A 3,391-nucleotide genomic window follows, 5' to 3' on the forward strand; every position below is an offset into this window, starting at 1 on the left:
CTCTCTCTTCTCTCTCTCTCTCTCTCTCTCTCTCTCTCTCTTTCTCTTTTGTGCATCTCAATGTACATTATACATCAACAAAGAATGAACAGATCCAGGTAATATCGGGAATTACTTTTAACATAATTTGAATATAATACAATATAAATAGGTATTTAAACTATAAAAATATATCATACTATATATATAATTGCACTTGTACAAACTTGTATCTGAAATAATAAAAAATACTAGAGATTTTATACATATAGCCACATAGTAGTCACATATTAAAGATTTACATTAAATGCACTTTCGTATAACATAATTTTTTAATAATAGGTGACATATGTATTCGAGGGACATCAGTTTGTGCATCGGTTAGACATAGTTTTTCAACCAAAGTGGCTTTATGATATTCTCGACATGAAGACTATGCTGTCCAAAACTTTCACATTTTAAGATATCTATTCCTTTTAATATTTCTTTTTTCAAAAAAGCTGTATTTTCTCTTTTAAAATTGTATAATTGTGAAACAATTTTTTTTCTATGAATTAATTATAATAAGAATTTGTATATGTAAGTGGCAATGAAAACATGATACATTTCAAACATATCCTACGTATTTGAACGCAAGCACAATTCCTCCGTGTTGCATCGTGAAACGGCTGCAGCTTTTCAAGGCAGATTTTTAAGTGCCTGCACCGTGCAGAATGTCATAAAAGTAAGAGTGTCAGATTTCCGCGAATCGGGCACGCGCCGGTCGCAATCTGGTCCAGCACCGGACGCCGTTTCATTTCACTCAGTTAAACAATACGAGCAGGTGATACTCCTATTCCGTAAGAGAGAACGTACCGCGCGTTACCATATTGCCATTCCCAATCACATATTTACGATCTTTGCATTAAATCATTAACACCAATCGTTACAGCTTGACAGCATTTCCTTGTCTATAGCTGTAGAAATGAAACAATAAATGTAAAGTTAGAAAATTTATTGAGTTGATTTATTGAAGTACAATTATAAAAATTTTAAAATAAATGTCCTTTTTTGTTTGATTTTATCGCTTTAGTTTTATAGAATAATAATTATAGAAATTCAAAATTTCTTTGGAGAAAATGTTATTATATACGCTTGAAAATCGATCTTCTTCCCTTCTTTATGCAATTATAAATATCATACATGATATTTCCATTTATAGACAATGTTTCACACTGCTAACATTAAACTTAATCATAGATATCAATACGTGGTTGGTGATTTCATTCATTCTCTCCCACGAAGTTGATGCACTACTACAAAAAGCCTGTTACAAAAAGAATCTACAATCCCACGGAGGATACCGAGGAGGTGTGAAACCCTGCGTTGGTCCCTGGATCTGATCTTGACTTTTTTACGCATTCTCAGCTTTGAATAATAAGACTGACGAATGGATGAAACAATTCGACAACCAGAAAGGGCCCTCTCTTGTGCACATGCGGGCCGAACGACGCCGGGAGGTCTCGGTGTCTCAGCAGGAGCCAGAAGAGAATAGAGATGGCAAGCCACGTGTTGGACACATCGAAACCCGGAGACGTGATTGTACTCTTAACAATATCGACTTAATTTTTCTTCTTAGAATTGAAACCAAAATTCAATTATTTTAGCATTCTACATCTTTCGATATTCTAAAAACTTTTAATATATTGTGTCTGTGTGTAATGATGTGTGCTAATAAATTCATTTTTTTTTTGTAATTTAATAACTATTATATATGTATAATATGTATGTAAGGAATGACCTATACTGTAGATATTGAATTCGACTAACAAGAAATGAAACTCAATGAATCTTATGATTGATTCTTTTTTCTTCTGTTGAGGATCCGTTGTCCAAATATGAAAATTGATTGCTCATCGTTTCACAAACAATCAATCCATGTTATATGGGTCAAAGCGATATCAGTTTACGACCGCCAACCGCAGTGGCAGCAACCACCACCTATTTATACGATGCTGGGCTTTTTGTCAGTCGCGGGGTGGTTCTTATCCTAAACATCACATCCGCCGAAATGTGTGCCTCCTACGCTGACCGAGAAAAGGAGGCTCGCGAGGGATTGCGAGAGGCGACGAAGACGAAGCGCGAGGGAAGCTACGACAGGAACCACCGCTTCGCTTTCTTCAATGGCTTCAAACATCCGCTACACCAGCCGCTACCAGATTTTTCGTTTACCCCCTGCCGTCTCAGTTTGCGCCACAAAGAAACGTTCGTGCATGCGTTCACTTCCCCTTTCCACGTCAGAAGCGAAAGGATGCGTCTCGGGATGCGTTTCTATCCGATGCGGTTCTCGACGTTTCTCAAAGCTTTCGCTTCGTTTCCGGTTCTTCTGTGATATCGTGTTCTCTTTTACGGGTTCCACAGTTGAAAATTTTTGAATTAATATACATACATATAAACATAGTACAATTAAAGAACATGTAGAAATATTTATTATGTGTACACTTGTGTATATATAATTGTATATATAATTATATACATATACACATATATTACTTTTTACACATATTATTATTTTAATTTATAAACGCAAGAAACATTTAAAATATTTAGCACTCGATGCGCAATTTCTTAACTAGAAGACTCTCTTGATCGATTGTGGCCACGTGTCTCGAAGGAAGAGGGATTGTGAGATACATCTGGACCAAGACGATCGGACACGTCGGCCTTCTTCGAGATGAGAGAAGCGAGAAGGGGGATGACCGGTGGACGCTGCGCGACCAGCGCGACACGCATTGTATACCGGATCCACGTGCACGCGAAAGAGGCAGCAGCTCGTCGAATCACCAGCTGCCGATTCGCCGAGGCGACTCCTGGAAGCACGGGAGTCGATCTAAAATTAGCGACCCCAGCATGGCACCCCCGCCTAGGCCTTACATGGCCACGTCACGGGCATACACTCGGCTACTTTGAAAGAGAGACATAGAGAATGAGAGAAAGAGAGGAGAGAAAAAGGGAAACAATAATAATCGCAGCTTGCTCGGCACGAGTTGATCACGCGCGAGATCTAGCAGCTGGAACTTGTCGACAAACAACGCGATCGGATCTCACTCCAGAAATCATTATTCCAGAAATGGTGAAAGCTTGCATCGGCGAAATTAAAAGGAAACTTTGCATTGTATTGCAAAATAGTCATCTCAATCTTCATTCTTTTTCGCAGTTAAATAAGTAGTTCGCAAGTATAATGGTAACTGCAAAAAAGAATACTCAATTTTTTTAATAGAGATTTATATAGAATTTAAGGATCTATTGGTTTTATAATTAATTTAAGTATGTGATCAAAGCTGCGGATAAAATACATTTGGCATATTTAAAATAATTCTTTTGTTATATTACACACACACACACACACACACACACACACACACACACACAC

The 3,391-nt window shown here is 37.6% G+C and overlaps 1 protein-coding gene across 1 annotated transcript in view; it reads left to right on the forward strand.

Annotated features, from left to right (window-relative positions):
• The window catches only part of LOC105626851 (A-kinase anchor protein 14-like), a 4,578-nt gene extending 4,137 nt beyond the window's left edge, over window positions 1-441 (forward strand). The window contains exon 4 of the mRNA XM_012208144.1: window positions 322-441. Within this exon, the coding sequence (XP_012063534.1) occupies window positions 322-441 (120 nt within the window). The remainder of the gene's footprint in view (window positions 1-321) is intronic.
• The last annotated feature ends 2,950 nt before the right edge of the window (window positions 442-3,391 follow it).

The sequence above is a fragment of the Atta cephalotes genome, assembly GCF_000143395.1.
Source record: "Atta cephalotes unplaced genomic scaffold scaffold00006, whole genome shotgun sequence".
Classification (NCBI taxonomy): domain Eukaryota; kingdom Metazoa; phylum Arthropoda; class Insecta; order Hymenoptera; family Formicidae; genus Atta; species Atta cephalotes.